At 34.1% G+C, this 20030-nt stretch overlaps 2 protein-coding genes across 2 annotated transcripts; both read left to right on the forward strand.

Annotated features, from left to right (window-relative positions):
- Positions 1-3141: 3141 nt before the first annotated feature.
- On the forward strand, positions 3142-6270 carry LOC141840973 (uncharacterized). Its single transcript, XM_074729089.1, has 4 exons — positions 3142-3236; positions 4420-4509; positions 5402-5669; positions 5774-6270. The coding sequence occupies exons 1-4, from the start codon at positions 3194-3196 to the stop codon at positions 6084-6086; spliced, it is 714 nt and encodes a 237-aa protein (XP_074585190.1). The 5' UTR covers positions 3142-3193; the 3' UTR covers positions 6087-6270.
- Positions 6271-6520: 250 nt separating this feature from the next.
- Positions 6521-19843, forward strand: LOC141838215 (putative UDP-N-acetylglucosamine--peptide N-acetylglucosaminyltransferase SPINDLY). Its single transcript, XM_074725626.1, has 18 exons — positions 6521-6722; positions 7117-7553; positions 9297-9458; positions 9560-9735; positions 9830-9905; positions 12398-12526; positions 12731-12850; positions 12957-13025; positions 13144-13225; positions 13813-13907; positions 15169-15233; positions 15600-15798; positions 16022-16216; positions 16457-16551; positions 16646-16781; positions 16867-17084; positions 18199-18326; positions 18951-19843. Exons 2-18 carry the CDS (start codon positions 7143-7145, stop codon positions 19355-19357), a joined length of 2763 nt encoding a protein of 920 aa, XP_074581727.1. The 5' UTR covers positions 6521-6722; positions 7117-7142; the 3' UTR covers positions 19358-19843.
- The last annotated feature ends 187 nt before the right edge of the window (positions 19844-20030 follow it).

A 20030-nucleotide genomic window follows, 5' to 3' on the forward strand; every position in this document is an offset into this window, starting at 1 on the left:
ATGTTAATAAAATTATTATAAAATTTCAAGAGCGTCAAATTTGATCAAGATTAATAAACTATATATTTACATAATTTCTTCATATATTGTAGGTTTAAAATTTTGTATTTTTAATTATAGTTGTAAAATTTTTATTTGGAGCGGAAGTTGTGAAAGTCAATTTATTAAATTTATATTAGTATTATTATTTTAATTATTGTGGTAATTAACTAGTGAAAGAAAAAATCGCCATTGAAAGGATAAAGTTCAAATTGTCAAGGTCAGTTTTAAATATCAATATTCTATTTAGATGGCGTTCAATTTCTCCTGTCTTGGACGAAATCTATCACGAGTTTATATTTTCAAGAAAATAGGACACATCAAATTAATTTTTGCTGTCTTGTCGAAATTGTTTTTTTAATAGATTATAATTTTTGTTATTTTTTCACATCAATAGCTATCTAATTGAAACCGCCCTCGTGTATTGTTAGTTTGTTAATATCAATTTCTCAATCAAAAAATTATTATTATTATTATTATTATTATTCATGATGGTGAAATATTACCACATATTTCAAATTTTATAACAAAAGTATCATTAAAAATTTTACATTATTTTATTTAGTTATTATTTATATTTACATGATATCATATCTCATTTTTAAACATTTCTTTTTTTTTCTAACACTAGGGACAAGAATTTAAATTAGATAATAAATTTTATTTTAATAATTGTAAGACCGTAAAAAAACATTTTATTAAAATTAAAATTATCCATTAAATATTATTTATTCAATTCAAAAGGTATGCACGCACGTGTTGGCACGAGGATGTTTTATCTTAAAATAATTTTTACTTATTTTCCTAAAATTAGGAGTCAAAAGTTCGTAAATAAGCAAAGGAAAGATAAATAAAAAGTCAAAGTAGTTTGAGTTGGAACGAGATTTAATTTCATTTTTATTAAATGACTGAGTAAAGTGGACAAAGACATGCATGTATTAATTTTCTTTGGAGACTTCTAAAAATATTTTTATAAATATCCTTAGAAGCTTCTAAAAGATATTTAATACATTTTTATTTTTTTAGATTTTTCATAAATATCATTTAAAATAATTTGATTTAAATATGTAAAGCAAATTAGTCAACATCCAATAATTAAATTCGATTCCAAAACCATGCGATGGACAGAACAAAGTACATTGCTTGCAAAGAAAGAACGGAATGGAACATAGAAATAATAATAAAGAAATTAAAAGGACTTTTAATTTGAATTATTGTGTCTGAATTGTTCTTTGGGCAAAAAGAAAAGTTCTTTTTCATTTCATTTATTATCAAATCGACGGACATATTCCACATTTGTATATTTTATTTTCTAATATTATATTTATTTTTAATGATATTATAGTTGATGTAAAATCATAACTACTATGTAATTATAACATATAATAATAATTACGATATCATAATTATAATATATAATAATAATTATGATATCATAACTATTAAGAATTATAACTGCTACATAATCATAGTAATTGTAACATCTTAATTGCTACAATTATATAGTTGTAGAGGTTATGATCATATATTTAATATAATTATAATATTGATCAAAAATTAATTGTCTATATTGTAATAATTATAATTTAATTTGTAGTAATCGTGATGTTGATCAGATATGAAACATTCATGAATTATAATTATTATAATAATATTAATATAATATAATATTGATTTGTTAATCAGATACGAAGTACCCTTATTATAATAGCTATGAAGTATAATACGTTACAATATAATTTGGTAATATTGATTAAGTTGAAATGCATATGTTACAGTCGATATAGGTTGTTATAAAAAATACAATATAAAAAATAAGAATAGTTTTCAAAATAAAAATATATCGATACTGGAGTATTATTTTGATAATAAATACAACAGAGACATCCAATAAAAAAACATTTTTAAATTTTTGCTCATTTGTCTTCTCCTTCAAGATTGCTGTCCAAAGTCGCTGAGAAAACGATAATGACGCGTGGAGCGACGGCAAGGTCTCGCATGCAAGACCAAAATGGAGCAAGATTAAATCGCGGTCGAAGTAGTCAAAACTCCTACGTGAAAAACAAATAAACTTGACCAAAACAAACAAACAAACAAAAAACAACAACAACAACAACTGCGGTTCTTTGAGGGTATGACTAATGCTTATTCTTGACTTAATTTCTCTAAGATCAAAAGAAAACATTCGATGAGAAAAATAGTTTAAGCAGATAAAATAAAAATTTCCCCCTTTTAAAAAAGGTCCAACATTCACTATAGTAAACACAGTTTGACCAATCAATCCATCGGTTAAATCTCCAACTCCCTTCAAATCCTCAGCGTTGACCAACACCACAAGTCAACTAACTGGTTAACACGTTGTTGTTGTGTGTGTATATATATATATATATGGAAACCCTAGCTGCCCATGAACATGTTGGCGTATAAGAGATCCTTCGATCGATCGAAGAGATATGGTGAGGTAGCATAATTAGTTTTTTCTGTGCAGTTAGTGATTTGCAGCTGAAAGAGGAAATGAATCGGTTCATATAATTAGGCCTTTCAATTCGTTCACTGCATTATTTATGGATTTGTAGCTTAACGAACAAATGGCATGGTCTTAATTTAATTTAGTATCAGTGATAAGTGTCTTGTTGCTTTTATATTAAATGAAACAAGGACTATTTGAGGAATGAATTTAGTATTAATTTTAGCAATGACAATTAAATTAATAAAATGCAATAGTCTATTAAACTAAATGAATGAATGAATGATCTTAAATGCATGCACGTGGGGGGGGGGGGGGGGGGGGGGTTTATGAACATAAATTGTAAATTATTTGTAAATAATATTGATAATTAAAATTTATGAATCATATATATTAATAAAATTTTTATTAAATTGTCCAAATTGGGGCGTTCACTAATTAAATTTATGAATCATATTTGTAAACGGGCCGGCCCGTTCACTAAATTGCCCAAACTGAACTCTGGACCGGGTAACAGGAGGACAATTAGCTTTGCTTGTCGGGTACGGGTTCATGTTTGCGGAACCGATCCGCTTGGCTGCAAGTGGTATATCCCCAATTTCCGCATCGTGGTCAATAGCAACTTCGCCCTTTCGCCGCCGCGATCAGAATCGCCTTCGGGATCGAATCGAAGGGGAGGAAGCGACGATGTATCATCCTTCGAGAGGAGGTGTTCGAGGCGGTCGAGATCGTAAGCTTCTTCTTTTCTCTTTCCCCCTTGTTTGGGTTTTATTTTACGTATGCTTCGGTTCAGATCATTCTGTCAGAAAATTCCTTCAATTTTCACGCGGATCGTAGCGTATAAAGGGAGATTTGTGTAGACCTTGCTCTTTGGATGGTGTATTATAAAATTATGTTGAGTTTTTTTTTTCTTTTCATTTCATTCTGTGTATTCATAACCAGCATTAGGGTTTATAATTAATGCTGGATGTGATATCCCGATCTCCATGGGAGAAATTCCCATAAAATAACGTAAAATTTTAGTTGCGCAAAGTATTTTCCCTATTTAATATTGTGATTTTCGTGCATGGATGATGGATATTTGGCGTGTTTGAGGGCTAGGGGGTGTTTCTGATGAGTAGGTAGCAATACCCCGTTCCAGATATTTTAAGGATATTGAATGTCTTTAGACGTGTGGCTAGAACAACTAGTATTATGCGATATGTTTTGTTTCCATCAGCTTTGGCATATCTAATTGTACTTTGGAAGTTAAAATATGCTGACGAATTGATTTTTGTGGTCTGGTAAGTTGTTATGTGATTGCTTCGACCATCTTTGGAATATCCAATCCTACTCTGATGTTAAACTATGCTAACAGATAGATTCCTGTGGCTAATGCTGATACATCAGTAATAATGCCTTTTTCTTTGACCATGCAGTCACATTGTTTGAAATGAATGACTTATCCACTGATGGCAAACTCTAAATCTAATGGATACCTAAAAAATTATTTTCTGGGAATTCTATGTACCTCAGGGACGGGGAGTACACAGAATCGTGGCGACTTTACATGTTAAATACAAATATACTTCGAGAGCTACACCTGTAGATACATGAAATTGCCACTTTCTAGTTGTTATTTTTCAAATGATGAAGATTTAGTTTGAGATATAGATCCTCTCATCTTGAAATATGTTAAGTGCAAAGCAATTTAGTGTCTATCTTCCTTAATAAGTGAATTATTTTGTGGAAAAATTGCACTGAATAGGGCTGCTTTTGTCCATTTCTGGCACCGTGCAAATTATTTCATTGTTCTGTTTCTAATTTATCATCTTTGATGACTTGTCTTTGGAGGTATTATTTTTTAATTTTAATATTTCCTTCCATCTTTCCTAAATAGATGGGACTTACAGTATTTTGTTGATTTTTTTTAGAATTCAAATGGGATGATGTGAAGGTTGATAAACATCGAGAGAATTATCTTGGTCATAGCATTAATGCTCCTGTTGGCCGATGGCAGAAAGGTACTCTTCCTAGACTTCTATTTTATGCTTTAATTTTGTAACAGAACTTAGTTATCCAAAATTTGCTATTTGATTAACATATTATTGGGCCTAACTGTTGGGCATATATATATATGAGCCTTTGTGATTCATATTCATGATTATATATATGAGCTCAGTTAGTGTTTTGTTTCTTTATTATTATTTTTTATTATTTTGTTCTATCTCTTGTCATATCTTATCAAAGAAACATTATTGTTTTTAGCTAATCACTTGTACTATCATGTATATACTGCCTCAAGAACTCAAAAGACTATATCCATTGTCAATCTTGCAAATCTTTACCTGTCTAGGGATCTTCTACATTGTTGCAGGATTTGGGGTCATTGTCATCTTAAAAACTACGTTGGTTACAAAAGGTCCAAGCAGAAGTCATTTTCCCCCCAAACAACTAGATTTTCCCTTGAACAGGAGAAAATTTACAGTCGAGCATGGGGTCTGTGGGAAGTGGTAGGCTGAGGGGAGGGAGTCACAGATGCTATTGAACAGAGCGAAAAGGTGGCGGTGGGTGGGTGGCTCGATGCTATGAACAATGGAAGGGGGTTCACTAATGAGTATGGCAAAACAGTTTTGTTTTCCCTCCTAATGACCACATATTCCAGTGAACTTAAGAAATATTTCCTACGATCATGATTTTACCTCATGCTAATTGCTGGAAAACACTAGCAAATATTTTCCACAAAACAAATGGATCTTTTGTGGCCATTGGTTCTTTGAATTACCTTTTTGTAGACAGAATTTCATCTGTCGCCCTACTGTGTTTCAGAATTGATCTTTTCTTTCTTCTTGCAATCACAAAAGTAAAAAAGGTTATATGTTTGCTCTTTATTAATTTTATTTTACCATTTTTCAGGGAAAGATCTGTTCTGGTATACTCGAGAAAAGCAATCTGCCAGCTCAGAGATGGATTCCGTTAGAGAGGAAATCAGAAGGATCAAAGAAGATGAAGAACAGGCTATGCGAGAAGCGCTTGGCTTGGCTCCGAAGCGTGCCAGTCGGCCTCAAGGCAATCGGCTGGATAAACATGAATACACAGAGCTTGTAAAGAGAGGATCTACTGCCGACGATCTGGGTGCTCAGCATGCCGAAGCAATTATGGTTCAAGGGCTTGGCTTGTACAAGTAAGATCACTATCAACTAATCTCGTTTTTCCTCAACAGCGATGATGGCTTGTACAAGTAAGATCACTTAGTTTGAGCTAAAACATGTGCGTTGTGGGCTGCAGGGCACCTCGTAATCAACCGGAGTCGAGCACTCCTCAACGAGCGTTGGCTAAGGCACCTGGTAAGAATGAACAAACTGCAATTAGCGAAAGTGACGAAGATCAGTCGACGGACAAAAGCAGAAAAAGGAGGCGGCGGGAAGAAAGAGATGAGAGGAGACACGACGGTGGTAGGGACGAACCAAGACACGAAGAGGGAAGGGACAAAGAAAGTAAGCATCGGAAGCATCACGAGAAGAAACGTTCTCATGATTCAGATAACAAGCGAATACACCAGGGCAGCCATAAAGGCAAGAGAAGGCATGATTCTGATTGATTCATGGTTTGTCATTGCCAGTCTGTATCCTATGTTTCCACTTAGAATTGCTGCACTCGTTTGAAACAAGTTAAAATCTCAAAAGCCAACACCTCTGTTGGTCGTTGGTAGTAGCTACAGCCTACCCAAGATATTGTAGTTCTTTCTAACATCGCTCGTTAAGTAATATTTTTCTTGAGTAATATGATTGATTTACCTTTATTTATTTTTTTAAAAAATTAACTTTTATTTTTAAAAAAAATTTGGAAAGGGAGAACTTCTCATAAAAATAAAATTTATAGATAAGAAATGTTTTATTTATCGGTAAAAAACAAAGAATAATATTCTTCGATTCGGTATTCGAGGAGCAGCGACGCGTATCATTAGCCCGCAAATTACATCTTTAAGCTCATACGTACAGGCACGAGCGCAGCTGCCGCGGTAGGCAGCGCAGCGAAAAGGGCGACGCAAAGACTGGAAAAAAGGCGACGAAAAAGAGAGCGATACGAAGAGGTCGAGGGAGAGCCCCCCTGCCGCCGCGAAAACCCTCCGTACTGCCTCCCTCTCTTCGTCCGCTCGAAGCCCTCGCTGCTGGCGCAGCGCGCTTCTTCCCTTGCGGTGGCTTCCCTCTCCTCGCCGCCCCACCTTCCTTCCATTGTAAGGCCGAAACCCTAGCGCTCTGTTCTATTCTTGCCGCTTTCCTTCTATTTCTTTTTCCTGTTCTGTTATTCCGTGTAGATTACGGTGATGTGTTGGTTTGGTTTCTCGCGTTTCTCTCACTCCGTGGACTCGCATTTTGATTGACTTCGTCGGACTTGGTCTTCGGCCATCGGTGTTTCCTTGAAGTGTAATTAAAGTTGGGACTTTTCACTCTTTGATCTTTGAATTTCTTTGATAGGGCTTTTGCATCGAGTCGCCAGAGTGTAGGATGAATTTACTTATATCGATCCCTTTTCCTGTCTGCTTTATGTTCTTCGCTTAAAGTGAATCATAGCCCCGTTCTAAGACTCTATATTTCGCTTATTTCTTTCATTTCCTTCACTCTTTCCAGGAGCAGTGTCAGGTGGCTATCTCCTCATGGCATGGATAGAGGACACTGATAATGGGAATAAGAGGGAATGTGCTCTATTGGAGAATGGCTGCCCCAAAGCTTTGAAAACTTCCTTAGATGAGTGCTCAACTCAGCCGGAAGTTCCTTTGCTTAGGAGGAAGATTGAAGGGAATGGTGCTCTCACATATGCTAATATCCTAAGGTCGCGAAACAAGTTTGCAGATGCTCAGTTGTTGTATGAAAGCATCCTCGAGAAGGATAAAACCAATCTGGAAGCCCTTATAGGCAAGGGAATTTGCCTCCAAATGCAGAATCAATTGCGGCAAGCTTTTGGTTGTATTACAGAAGCAATTAAGCTTGATCCGTTCAATGCTTGTGCCCTCACACACTGTGGGGTTATTTACAAGGATGAGGGTCACTTATCGGAGGCTGCTGAGGTGCTCATGATTTCTGTTTTTTGTTAATTATTTACTAATTCAGATATTTCTTAATCTAGACGGAAATTTTGTTTTTTCTATTATTGTATTTGGGGGTAAATCTTGTTACTTAAATCCCTGGAATTTTGTTAGTTGAGTGACTTAATTGTTACATTTAGGCTGGGTTTACTTCAGTGGAATGGTAAGTATGGGGAGGGGAAGTGGAAAGGGGATTGTAAGGCTCACAAAGTTATACAGGGATTATGAATTACTCAGGTATAGTTTTATGTTACTTTCTCTTTTCTTTCTCTCCCTCTCTCCCTCTCCCTTCTATCTTTCGGTTAAGTAAACCCAGCTTTACTAGTTCTTTATTTTCATGGCACACAATTTTCACCTTCTTTTACTTGAGTTTAAATAAGTGTTTGATCAGGCATCGCTTAAAGAACATGCTAAATATTCCATTTTTTAGGCAGTTAACAATGGCAGCATCCTTTTTTGTTACTATTTGATTGTATTTTTTTTGAGGAAAAGGTATCTAACTTTTGATTACTAAAATTCATTAGGGCTTATGAATTAAGTTATTTACTTTATTTTTGATAATTTAGTACTTAATGCCTTCATTTTATTGGTAACTATGGATAATTGAAACTTGCGTATATGTTCCTTCAGATCCTCTATGAACTTAGATTGATTTTATGATCTATCAGATTCTTAAATATATACTTGATAATTAGTATACTATATGCGGTTTACATGTGACTACATATTTCATATCCAGTCTACACGTGTAGTTTAAAAACCTTTTCTAATTTATTTAAACTAATCCAAATTTACTTAAAACCTGAACTATCATATTTAGTTGCTTACTCAAGAACTTGTTTTGCAAATGATAAATACTCGAGATATTGATATAGAAATTTCTTAATACTTTAATTTTGATCACATATTCCTAGAAAATGCCTATATACAACATAAGTTTTATGTAATGGGCTGACTTTATATGGCCTGCTTACACTTTCTGAATACTTGAAGATAGATGTGTTATGTTTTTGGGTGGTATAAAATAAATAAATTTATTAATTATTGAGCAGTTTGGTTTAATTCAGATAACTGGTGTATATATATATATATGTATATATACATATATATATATATATATATATATATATATATATATATATATATATATATATATATATGTATATTCCATGGGTAGGTTAACTAGTTTAATTTATGAGGGACCAAAGAAAATATAGGAAAAAGTATCTATATATATATATATTCCATGGGCAAGTAAACTAGTTTAATTTATGAGGGACCAAAGAAAATATAGAAAAAGTATCTATCTATATATATATATATTCCATGGGCAAGTTAACTAGTTTAATTTATGAGGGACCAAAGAAAATATAGAAAAAGTATCTAAATAACTTGGGCCTTACCAATATATTACCATGCATAGAGTCCAACAGGGATAAGATCTATGAAAATGTTCCCAACTGGTTGGACATGCTGCTTATTGTTTTTATACTTAATTGTTGCTATTTCGAGGTGAAAACTACATGTTCTGCTTACTTAAGGTTGTTTTTATAGTTTTTCTATCATCATTTTTTTTTTTGTAGTTTTGGGCCCTGTTGAGATTTGGTAGTTTTGAGCCTCTCATTTTCACGTCCATTGTTTAATCCACTGTTAGTTTATTAGATGTATTGGGAAGTTTACTCATAATAATAAACAATTAAATCTGACACAATAAGTTTATTGCAGTCATATAAGAAGGCTTTAAAGGCAGATCCTTCATACAAACCTGCTGCAGAATGCCTTGCTATTGTTTTGACAGATCTTGGGACAAGCTTAAAACTTGCCGGTAATACTGAGGAAGGAATTCAGAAGTATTTTGAAGCCCTTAAAGTAGATAGTCACTATGCTGTAAGTTTATGAATCTTATTTGTCTGGTTACTTTTTTTGTGCTTACTTGATTTTCCCTCTTAATTTTTGGGGTTTGATATGACACCACCTTTTTACTTCAGCCTGCCTATTACAACCTTGGAGTTGTTTACTCCGAGATGATGCAATATGATTTGGCACTAAACTGCTATGAGAAGTCTATCCTAGAGAGGCCCTTATATGCTGAAGCATACTGCAACATGGGTGTAATATATAAAAATCGGGGTGACTTGGAGGCAGCTATTGCTTGCTATGAAAGGTGGCATCCAAGTTAATTTTTTGTTTAACATAACTATAATGGTTCATTTCTGCTGGTTTGTAATTATTGTGGGGATTTTGTTTTGTTATATCAGGTGCTTAGCTGTGTCTCCAAACTTTGAAATTGCTAAAAATAACATGGCAATAGCTTTGACGGACCTTGGGACTAAGGTCAGTTATTTGTCTCAGTCTGCGTCATACACTTCTAAGTGCCTTTGCAGTGTGCACCTTCAAAATCAGTGGGGTCCTTGTTGTAATACTTTTTAATTTGCTATTCTCCAGGGTGTCATTTTCTGACCTCCTTTGGTTTTCCACTTTTTCATGCTTAAAAAGATTGACTATTCATGTTTCCCATTCCAGATAAATCAAAATCTTTTAATGCATTGCAAGTAGAATAGCAAATTCAGATAGATTAATACTAATTCCATATACTTTCTTGGTTAATGCGGCATTGATTCATGCTAGTCTCTCCGAAGTACACGAAAAGCCTGTTGTTTCATGTTTTATAAGATTTGCCTGATGGTCAACATGTATGCTCCTGAAAGTCAAAACAAGGAAAAGATATAGAACTGATGTGCTTGAAGACCCTAAAAAAGGATTTTTGCTCTGAATGCGGCCATTTAAGTTTTGAAGTACTCATGCATCAGCAATGTTGAGACAATGCATAGTAGGGGTTAAGATGCAGAAATATCTTTAGCTGAGTGTTTTTTTTTTGACATAGTTCTGATAGCTGATTACAAGGCAGATGAATATGGGATATCAGTATTTACTACCTCAATATGTTTTTTATATGATGTGTGCATCATCAATTAACATCCACACTAAAATTATGGAATTTTTGTTCGTATAGAGCTGACCAAGTGGGCAATGTGATTGTTGGAACAGCTTGATAAAATTATTTTTTATTTAATTCATAGTTTAATATTGTTATAATTATAACTTCCTTTGTTGTTAAGGTAGACTTTATTGTATTGTTTCTTATCTCACTTCATACTACCTATGCAATTTCCTAAAATCAATGGACTTGTATCTAAGTCTAGATCTATAGTTATATCAGCACCACTGAGACTGGATAGTGACAGTTAAATGAGGTTTCTGCATCTTGGAACAATCTTTGCTTCTGTCTTGTTTCATTTTTTTTTTTATTTCAATGTTGTGTTCCTGTTAGTTGTTTTTTTACAAGTTCTCATAGCATTGTTCTATGTACCCATTTTCATAATTCCTCTCAGATTCTGTTTTCCGTATCTGTGGCTTGTGCACTTTATTTTATAATCTTTTTTCTTGATGTATCATCAGCATAATTTGAACTTGGACTGAAAATTTGAAGTTTTGGAATGATTTGTATGGTTAAAGTAGTTTCAATTTTGTAAAAGTACCTGTAGGTCAGGATTCTTTGACCTTGGTATTGATGCTTTTTCCTAGTTCATGCCTGTGAGAATCAGGTTACAATGGAACAATTCAGCTAAAGAACTAGAATAAGATTTGCCCTGCCATATCTCGGTTGTTGAGGTACTATAGGAAAAATCTTAAGAAAAAAAAAAATAATTTTGCAAGGATCGGACCTTGAAACCATATTATGCCTTCATCAGGGTACACCACTGTAGAGTAGATATCCTTGCTAAAAATCATGCAGTCTCTTATATTTGTCTTTACATTAATTCATTAGTCAATGATTATATTACAGAGGAATTGTTTGGTGATGACTCATCTATATGAACAGGCTAGTTCTAGTCTTTATCAGCTGTCCATAATTTACTGACTAAAAGAAGGAACCTTGTTTTATTGAGCACACAGGATAATAGTTTAAATATCATGTTCCTGGCACTAATGTTACATATTCATCTAGTCTTGTTGAAGATCAATTGTTGTTGAAGATCAATTGTCCTGATAAATTGAATTTTTAGTCCTGCAAATTAATATTACAAATTGAAGAAAACAGAGTATCAGAAGCTCCTTTGAATTTTGAATGAGGCAAGTGTTCGACTGAATTTGGTAATTAGCCTAAAAACTTAAAAGTGACTTCTGGATGAGGCAGATATTAACACAAATCTTATGCTTCTGGACCAAATTAATATTTATCTAGTCTTATTGAAGATCAAATTGTCCTGATTAATTGAATCATTGGTCCTACAAGCTAATGTTAGAAATCAAGAAAGTAGACTATGAAATAGCTCTTTAAATTTGCTAATATGGTAAGTGTACTGTGTATAAATACTGAATTTGGTTATCCGCTTGACAAGTCAATTTCTTCTCTCATATTAAGTGCTTCTCTAGAAGGGGAGTCATGGTGCAACGATAAAGTTGTTACCGTGTGATCTTGTGGTCGCGAATTTGAGTCGCGGAAACAATTGCAGGGGAAGGCTGTGTATAATAAGATTCAATTAGGTCCGACTCTTCTCGGGATTTCGCATCAGCGGGAGTTTCATGCACCGGGTTGCCCTTTCTATATTAAGTGCTTCTCTAATCTTGAGGAATCAACTATGCACTTGCAATTTGTTTAATTTGTTAATTTAATTGATTTTACAACTATGAAATTAATTTTGCATGCAGTTATATTGGGCCTTTCTGCTATTGTTAACTTCTTTCTCCATTCAGTGATTTACAGATTACAACTTCTTTTAAAATTAATTACAGTTCCTTTAACTGATACCTTATATTTTTAGGTAAAACTTGAGGGTGATATAAACCAAGGCGTAGCATATTACAAAAAAGCTTTGTTTTACAATTGGCACTATGCTGATGCGATGTATAATCTTGGTGTTGCATATGGTGAAATGCTGAAATTTGATAAGGTTAGTCTTATACATTACAATTTCTTGCATCTTGTAGAAGTGTGATGGGTTGTTTGTTCCTATACAGGGCTTCATCAAAGCATGGGCCTGTCTGTAGCTTAAAATTGTCATATAACAACTGTCTTTGTTTGTGTTTCCTTTGTTTTTCTATCACTTGCTTCCTGCAAGATACTCTTTGACATTTGAGTCTGAATATTCATGAAGGCAATTGTGTTTTATGAACTTGCATTACACTTCAATCCCAATTGTGCGGAGGCTTGCAATAATTTGGGAGTTATCTATAAGGACAGAGACAATCTGGATAAGGCGGTGGAATGTTACCAGGCATGTTCGGTTATTAAGTCTTCCATATTAAAAAATTTGATATATCCCTAACTGTAGTGTGATATTGCTCTTGATATTTCTGTTGACACTTAGTTGTTTTTTCTAGACGGCTTTATCTATTAAACCAAATTTCTCTCAATCGCTAAATAATCTCGGTGTGGTCTTCACTGTCCAGGTATAACCATCTAGATTATGGATCACTTGTGAAATTGTTATGTGTGAATTTACTATTTTTCAAAAATGACTTGTACCAGTAAGTTGACAGTATTGCAAAAATACATTCTTCTCTATAGGGTAAAATGGATGCAGCTGCCAGCATGATTGAAAAAGCCATCATTGCAAATCCTACATATGCTGAAGCATACAATAACTTAGGTTGGTTGTGCATCTACTTTCTTCATTTCTGCTCTATCTTTGGTTTATCATTTAAGATTATGTTTTGAAGATGCGTCTTTGTTCTTGCCTTTCTGAGATGCTAGGGAGTCCAGAGTGCTTGGCACTTTTTTAAGTTTTAAATGCCTATGGGCTTCCCTTATTTCTCTATCCAAGGAACCTAATGTCCTTTATGGTAACTAAGGGAAGGTATATATTTGAAATTTAAGGATTTTGCAAATAGAATCTGATAGAAGATAAGTTTTGTTATCTTCTCATTGTTGTCTGACTAGAGGCGTCTCAGCTCTTCTGTTAGAGGTTTTGGTATAAATCTGCAATTCGGTCTAGATTATTTGGTACAATAGTATCCTATACCAGTAGATCTATGTAAATGCTTATATCAATCTATTGCAGTTATATTATATTTCTTGTTGATATCTTTTTATCAGAGGATTTCCATAGTTATCCTAGATACTGTAGTATAATATTCCAGGAGATCTATGTAAATGATTATATCAGTGGTTTGCAGCTATATTTTATTTCTTGTTGATATCTTTGAGAGTTGCTGTAAGAATATATTTCTTGTTTAGGGGTCCTCTACAGAGATGTGGGCAGTATTACTCTGTCTATCGAGGCTTATGAGAGATGTCTCCAGATAGATCCTGATTCACGTAATGCTGGTCAGGTAACATGCTTTTTGGATTTGTCGGTCTTCATATTCTGATCATCTATATTTTCATACTCCAAGATGTGAACTCTTTGCTTGTTTCTTGATATCTTAAACCAAGTCTATTATGCATATTATTCAAGTGACTTTTGGACTATACCTAGCTACCATCTGACTAGGGCTAGCATAATGGATTGCTCCTGACACCTAACGTCAATGGTTGACATCTGACTAGGGAGTAAGCATGTTATGGCATCATGTCATGCATATGAATCGAGTATATTGAACTGCCACCTGTCTGGTACAACACTATAACAGCAAACCAGTTGTTTCTTTCCATTGCAGTCAGTTCTTATTGTTTGTCTTTGTACCTTTCCCTATTCTCCAGTATAATAATCAATATAGTTAAGGTTTGTTTGGGACTTTGATGCAGATGACCATATTATTCATTTAAATTATTTTGACATATTTTAAAAAAACCAAAAGCTTCCTTTATACCTTCCTCTTCACAATGTTTTGAGCATGCCCACGAATCAATGACAAAAGTACATGGGCGTATGCAAATGTTCTTTTTGTTTGTGCCTTTTTTTTCATATATAAAATTAAATATCTCTCGGAAACTATTACTATTAATTTTATCTTTCTAGTACACTCTCACCTTAGCATTCTCTTTTTTACACTAATTTTAATTTACCTTTTTGTTTATTATGTGTTCTTTTGTAGTTGCCAAAAATATGATCCTTAAAATCACAGCTGGTCATCCATAATTAAATAGTTTTTTTTCTAAACCAAGAGCAAAACTTAGTTTGAAGAATCAGCTGATCTGAATCTGCCTGGCTGAATTGGATCTGGATTGACTGAATTTGAGCTGATTTTGCTCAAGATATCGCATAAACTCTCACAGGACCAAGAAATTCTATGGTCAGAAATTAACAAACATAGGAAGAAATAGGCTAAAATTAGAGAAATGGGCAGAAATAGGTCTACAGTTGGAAATGGGTAGTAAAAATAATTAAAATAAAAAGAAACTTACTGATTGGGGTGGAGAAGGAGAGGTTAGAGTGGTGAAGCAGTGGAAGAGATCTACAACTACTTTCTAGAAGCGCCATTTTCTTAATATTTGATTGCTTTTACTCTAATGGGATAACCCTATATCTTTAAGTTGCATTGCTGACCTATTTGATTATTACTGTCAATTATCATCTCAATTAACCAGGTACCATTGGGTCAGAGTACCTGGTGAAAATACTTCTTCACTAATCTGTATGTAGTTTTGCAGAATCGACTCTTGGCAATGAACTACATAGATGTGGGTTCAGATGATAAACTTTTTGAGGCGCATAGGTAGTAACAATTTCCTAACCAAAATTCTCGCTTCATTTGTTTGTTTTTGCATCTTCCATTAGAGTGGTTTTTCTTTGAAAGCACTAACTTTTTCATTTTTTGGTAAATGAAATAAAATTATTTTATTAACTTATTTGGGAAAGGGTTTATCATTCTGATAATTACTTGTAATTCATAGTTGTCATTTTTTTATTTAAATATTTCATTATTTATCAGGAACCTAGGATTATCATAATTTTTTGTAGTATATCAACTACATGACTGTCAATGTTTGCCTACAGTTGCTTGAATAAGTTTATTCCTTGGTTGCTCTATGATTTTTCATATTCTTTATGTGGCTTGGTTCTAAGTTAAACTGTTTCTTAGGGAATGGGGAAGGCGCTTTATGAATCACTATGTGCAATATACCACTTGGGATAATCCTAAAGACATGGAACGACCACTGATAGTTGGATATGTGTCCCCTGATTATTTTACTCACTCTGTTTCCTACTTCATTGAAGCACCTCTTTCTCACCATGACTATGCAAACTATAAGGTGGTTGTATACTCTGCCGTTGTCAAGGTGAAAATTCTCCTTTTCCTTTTATTTCTATTTTTCTTCTTATATTTGTTTAGTTGAATCATTCTCCTTGCACCTTTTCCTTGTGTTGGAGTGTGGCCAAGTCTTTTCCTTTTCTGTTTTTATTCTTGAATATTCTTGCCTTTGCATTTTGTATAACCATTTTCCTAGTATTTTGAATAACCATTTTTCCATTGCTGATTTGTTACTTGGTATGATTCTTTAGGCAGACGCGAAGACACTTAAATTTAAGGATAGAGTTCTGAAAAAGGGCGGTCTGTGGAGAGATATTTATGGTATAGATGAGAAAAGGGTTGCTAGCATGGTTAGAGATGATAAAGTTGATATATTGGTGGAGCTTACGGGACACACTGCAAATAATAAATTGGGCATGATGGCTTGCCGGCCTGCTCCAGTTCAGGTAATAGCTGTCAAATTATTTGTTTTCAGCATTATGTGGCTATTCTCAGCAATTGCAAAAGTATTCATCTTCTGATGCTGACCACCCCTTGCATTTCATGAAGTACTTTTCTTTTTTCATGGAGTTTCCTGTTCCCCTTCTTCCTGCTTTTCTTCCATGTTCATAGCGTAGTAGGATTTAGGTTACCAGCATTCTACTAGCTTATTGTTCTTATGATTGGTGGTATATGATGATTGTTAGGTAACATGGATTGGTTACCCAAATACAACTGGTTTGCCAACAATTGATTATCGGATAACAGATGAGTTAACAGATCCACTTAATTCAAATCAAAAGTAAGTCTTAAATTATGTCATTTTTAACATATAAAGACTGCCAATTTTGTGCTAATGTTAATGGCTAATTAGTGAGGGATAATATTTTTGGCAGGAATGTTGAAGAATTAGTTCGTCTCCCTGATTGTTTTCTCTGCTATACGCCTTCCCCTGAGGCTGGTCCTGTTACACCAACACCAGCTCTTTCCAATGGTTTTATCACCTTCGGAAGCTTTAATAATTTGGCTAAGGTAGCACCTAAAATTATATTATTTATTATTTTTTTTTTGCGAAATTAAAGCTATGATATAATTTTGCTTTATTTATATTCTTCAGATAACACCAAAAGTATTGCGAGTTTGGGCAACTATATTATGTGCAGTTCCCAATTCCAGACTTGTTGTCAAGTGCAAGCCTTTCTGTTGCGACAGTGTCAGGCAGAAATTTCTCACTACATTGGAGCAGATGGGGTTGGAATCCTTGCGAGTTGATCTATTGCCCCTTATCCTTCTTAACCATGATCACATGCAAGCATATTCCTTGATGGATATAAGGTGAAACATCGACTTAACTTACATCCTTGTACTTTGTTTATGACAAGAAACCATCTTTATTCAGTCAACACATTAACTGACCTAAAACAACTTTGGCAGCATGTTTATTCCCATTTGCTAATTGTTTTTCATTATCTAATATGTCCTTAAAGCTGATTAACAATTTTAAGGTTCATAGACAAGTAAATGATTTTTCCATGCGGCTTAACCATTAATTAGTTTCTTGATCACACAGTTTGCTGGATTAGGTCCATGTAACTCAAAAATGATTTTTGATATTTGTTAACTCAAAAATTGATGGACTAGGTCCATGTAACTTGTTTTTGATAAAAACCTAAAATAAAAATCAATGTGCATGTAACAATAATATACTTGTCATTTCATTAAAAAAAAATACATTAAATTTATGTTCTTTTTATTGTTCAAGAAATTAAGCTGTCTTCAAGTGAAGAATTATTTTAAAGTTCAACTAACTTTTTGATGCTCAAGATTTATAGTTTGTTAGGTAAATACAACTTGCTAATGCTTACTGTTTATACTTTTTTCATTTGGAACTTCCACAGATTAATTGTTATCTTTTTATTCAAGTCAAACTTTAGTTGTGGATACTAGTGCCAAACTTTAAATGTGTTGATTATGAAGAAACTATTTTTTCTGTCCAACTTCTGTGTCATCTCCTAATAATATCTGTATACTTATCTGTATACTTTTCCTTTTTGTTTCTTTGTCTGCTTTTTCATATTATCGATCTATTAGATCACATTGCAGGCGTTGATTTTCTCTTCACTTTCAATTTCAAAATATCAATAATAAATTGAGTTCATAGTCCACTAATTCTGTGTTTACTTGGATGGAAATAAGAAAGGAAATGGAGTGAAACTATCAATTTCTTCTGTGTACTTGAAAAGAAATAAAAGGTGAGAGGCATATGATTCCTTCCAACTCTATTTTATTTCTGCCCAAGTTGAGCAAAAATGAACGAAATGAAATTTAAACATCTAATAAAGACAATGAAGTAATTATTATTACTTGTGCGGTCTGTCTTCAAGATTTGTTACTTCGCCTAGCCTTACCTTGCTATGGTTTATTGAAGAATGACTAGCTGCTTTTGCAGCTTGGATACATTTCCATATGCAGGAACAACTACTACTTGTGAGTCACTGTACATGGGAGTTCCTTGTGTCACAATGGCGGGTTCCGTTCATGCTCATAATGTTGGTGTCAGCCTTCTCACTAGAGTTGGTAAGGATATATATCAATGGTTAAATTTCTGGATACATAGCTCTGGAAGTAATTCAACAAATTTATTCAAAATTAAATTTGTATCAGAAATGTACATCAATGCTACACGTTCTAGCTAAGCTTTCAAATAGTTGCATGGCTATACAAATGGAGTTAAACTAATTATTTGATAATTCAATTTGCTCAGCCATATTTGCTGAAGTTTTTTACTTGGGCCTGAGCTTTAGCTGTTGGAAACAAGCTGAGTTGACTTTGCAATGATTTAGTGAGCATACATGGCTTATACATGTTACAACCTTTTGTCAGGATACATTTGATAACCTTGTTGAGGATTTTGTTTTATTTTTATTTACCTTAACCTCCTAAGTTCTGATTGCTAGACATCTTGGTGGTGAGTAGGAATAAGGAGCTTCACATAGGGCTTCTATTAAAGCGTTTTTGTTTCAGTATCATTTACATGAATTTAGTTTTGTTGGTTTTCTCCATTTGTTTTTTCTTCGAATAATGCGTTTGTTGTTACAGTATCTGTCTCATTTACATGAATATAGTTTTGTTGGCGTTCTCCATTTTTTTCTTTATGTATTCTGCATATGTGCCCGTCCCCTGAGTCTAGTTTTGGTGCAGGTCTGGGCCGGCTGGTTGCGAAAACAGAAGAGGAATATGTCAAATTGGCATTAAAGTTGGCTTCGGATATCTCAGCTCTAGGAGAGCTAAGAATGTCACTGCGAGAACTTATGTCGAAGTCACCAATCTGTGATGGAGCTAAATTTGCACGAGGACTAGAGTCAACATATCGAGACATGTGGCGACGATACTGCCGCAATGATGTACCTGCAATCAGGCATATGGAATCTCTGCGTGACCAACCACCTCTTTCTAATGAGATTATGGTGAGGTTTTCTAAACAAAAAAGCAGTATTGATTCGGTGGAACAGAATCACCAAACGCAATCACAGATGAATGGTGTTACGGTCAATCACACTCCGAGCCCGAAGAAAAGCAGCAGCTATGTCGACGCAAATGGTAATTGATAAGAGACCATGGAAAGGGAGGTGCCTGCTGTTTTATGTCGGAGGTCCTTTGAAACTAGAAGCTCACCCTTGGAAGAGAGTATAAGTATTAATCGATTGGGTTTCTTGGTCTTCAGTGTCAAGTAAATTCGTCTGTCGCGTCGACCAAATAGCCATGATTAGCATGGCTCAGAGAGAGAGAGAGAGAGAGAGGGAGAGAGAGATCAGTGCCACTGATTTCTCTGAAGCATCCGGAAAAGATGATCAGATTTGTAACAGAGAGAGAAGGCGACACCAGATTTGTACACTAACATACGGATAGCAACTCATTCGACAAGAATGAATTGTCACGATATAATAGTTTGGAGAGGGATTCTGTCGCTGAAATAGGGTTGAGTAGTACTTTGCAGGATGTAAACATCAGGCTTGATTGGGAGATCATGATTCTTGTTACGATGTTAGCTTCTTCGTAGAATCATACACTTGCATAACATCATATCGGTTAATCTATGACATCTTTTCACGATTTATGAGTTTATCTCCGGTTGCTTGCTTATAATCAACCCATGACAGTAAATCAAGCTTATCGCTTTCAAATTATTGTAAAATGATATTCTAGCATTTATTAGAAAAAGTATCAGCTAAAAAAAACAAAGATGTTCAGGTGAATCAAAATATTTGTTCTAGCAGGAGT

This window comes from Curcuma longa, chromosome 11 (genome assembly GCF_044706935.1).
Source record: "Curcuma longa cultivar G26 ecotype Majalengka, Jawa Barat chromosome 11, ITB_CL_G26_1.1, whole genome shotgun sequence".
NCBI lineage: Eukaryota > Viridiplantae > Streptophyta > Magnoliopsida > Zingiberales > Zingiberaceae > Curcuma > Curcuma longa.